The following is a 2,517-nucleotide window of genomic DNA, read 5'->3' on the forward strand; positions in this document are numbered from 1 at the left end:
TGAACTTTTCCACGACATTCTAATTTATTGAGATGCATCTGTATTTGTTTGGAAAAATGTGCTTGACTGTGCATATTTCTGATTCAGACAAGATGACCTTTTCACTGGAGAAAGCTATATTATGGGATTATGGACTTGAATTTTGTAGTTTTTAAAACATCTTGATGTTTTGTTTCTTACAAACACACAGCTGTTTGGTTCACAAGACATTAACTGTTTGACTGGAGTGCTGTGGATTGCTTGTGGATTATTGTGATGTTTTTATCAGTTGTTTGGACTCTCATTCTGACGGCACCCATTCAGTGCAGAGCATCCACTGGTGAGCAAGTGATGCAATGCTACATTTCTCCAAATCTGATGAAGAAACAAACATTTTCAGCTAATTTTTATTTATGGGTGACCAATTCCATTAATGTCACACCAATAAGATATGCATGCAACCAATAGTCCAAAATAACCATTAAAAAAAAAAACATTCAGTACTGCTAACTTTCATTCACTATGTGATTGACAAACTACAGACCCCTCCCACATAAACAACAGTTTGATTGGCAGACAGCCTGACACCACCTATGCTCACGATAATGGCCTAGCGACCCGCCCCCCCCCAGTCTTGATTGTGTTGATTAATTGACAGGCTTCCTAGACGCTCTCCCACAAGCTGGCATTTGATTAACTGTAGTTTTGTCTCCCGGTAAGTTATCAAGCTTCATGTTATGAGAAAAATGAGGTAGATGTTGTATTAGGACTGACATGTTTGTATTAGGGACCGTCTTTCTACTCTTATTTCTGTCAATGTGCATTAATCACTTGCCCTTCAAGGTGAACGGCAACAATTAGCATGATTTGTTTTTTATTATGGTCACAAATTGTTTGACATGTTCAACTTGTCACGTTTGAACGATTACTCTTAATGTACTTTCTGTATTTTATGAGGAATTTGAAACGGTTTAAACAGACAAACAGAATAAATCAACTACAGTGTCTCCAACGTAGGTCATAATTAACCTCAAGTCAAAATAAAGCCTATTTTTAAGTCCATTTAAATATTTTTGCATTGTGACATTTTCTACATCAAAACTCCCACAACTCTGTCGCCTACTACAAAACCAAAGATAGAAAAAAGAGAAGTGAAGTACATTTTTAAAGTACAACTGTAGCTATATATTGTGGTAGTATGTGTTGTAATACTGATTATTTAGTCATTTAAAACAATAAATAAACAAAAGATGAGTAAATATTGTATGGCAGGGTGCACGAATATAAGAGGATTAATACTTTGAAATATACTTGACAGTGTAAAGATGATTAAAAACTCAATCTCACCGACAGCATATGCAGCCACGAGGAAACCAGCAGATCCTGCAAGAATCTGGAAACCCTGCGATCTGGTTTTCTGCACAATCAGAGCTATTCTGGTGATCTGTCAATTATCAAATATTAACGTGTTTTAAGGTGATAAAAGGGAGTGAAAAAAAGAGACAGAAATATAACGGAGACTGTGAACAGGAAAAAAAACTGAAATACAATTATTATGCCTGATTTGACACCTAATTTGGTAAGTAGGCAGTTTATAATAGCACAAAGCCTTTAACTTTGAATACAGTGGTTACGTTTTAACAAACAATGTCCATATTAAATAATCAGACTTCAAGTGACCGAAAGAGAGAGTCAAATCTATTTTCCCTTGAATTTTGTTTCCGCTCACTTGTATGTCTTAAAGCATTTCAAATGAAAAGTAGCTCATGGAGAAAAACAAAGGAGATCAGCAGAATTCAAACTGTCAAAGGTCAATAGCAGAATAAAAGAAAAAATAAAGGACAGAAAGACAATGCATTCATGAAACAACGAATGATACAAAAAAGAAATAAATTTTCAATTGTAATCTTCTAAAATTGTAGTCTTTCATATTTATATATTACTTATATGTTATTCTTATATATATATGTATATATATATATATATATTAGTGCTGTCAAACGATTAATCGCTATTAATCGCATCCAAATAAAAGGTTTTGTTTACATAAAATATCTGTGTGATGTGTCTATTTATTATGTATATACAGGTGCATGTCAATAAATTAGAATGTCATGGAAAAGTTCATTTCAGTAATTCAACTCAAATTGTGAAACTCATGTATTAAATAAATTCAGTGCACACAGACTGAAGTAGTTTAAGTCTTTGATGCACCTGTATAAATACACACCCATGCATGTAAATATTTAAGAAAAATGTTGTTTATATATTAATTATATTTATATATAATTTATATGAATATAAATACACTGAACAAAATTATAAACGCAACACTTTTTTTTTTGCCCCCATTTGTCATGAGCTGAACTCAAAGACTTTTTTCTATGTACACAAAAGGCCTATTTCTCTCAAATATTGTTCACAAATATGTCTAAATCTGTGTTAGTGAGCACTTCTCCTTTGCCGAGATAATCCATCCACCTCACAGGTGTGGCATATCAAGATGCTGATTAGACAGCATGATTATTGCACAGGTGT

The 2,517-nt window shown here is 33.3% G+C and overlaps 1 protein-coding gene across 1 annotated transcript in view; it reads right to left on the minus strand.

Annotated features, from left to right (window-relative positions):
- Window positions 1–325: 325 nt before the first annotated feature.
- hoga1 (4-hydroxy-2-oxoglutarate aldolase 1) overlaps window positions 326–2,517 on the minus strand; it is a gene marked incomplete at its 3' end in the record, with an annotated part of 6,612 nt that continues 4,420 nt past the window's right edge. Inside the window, exons 6-7 of the mRNA XM_016453721.1 lie at window positions 1,327–1,423; window positions 326–354 (exon numbers count right to left, since the gene is read on the minus strand). Coding sequence (XP_016309207.1) covers window positions 326–354; window positions 1,327–1,423 — 126 coding nt within the window. The remainder of the gene's footprint in view (window positions 355–1,326; window positions 1,424–2,517) is intronic.

This window comes from Sinocyclocheilus anshuiensis, unplaced genomic scaffold, assembly GCF_001515605.1.
Source record: "Sinocyclocheilus anshuiensis isolate Anshui unplaced genomic scaffold, SAMN03320099.WGS_v1.1 scaffold6210, whole genome shotgun sequence".
NCBI lineage: Eukaryota > Metazoa > Chordata > Actinopteri > Cypriniformes > Cyprinidae > Sinocyclocheilus > Sinocyclocheilus anshuiensis.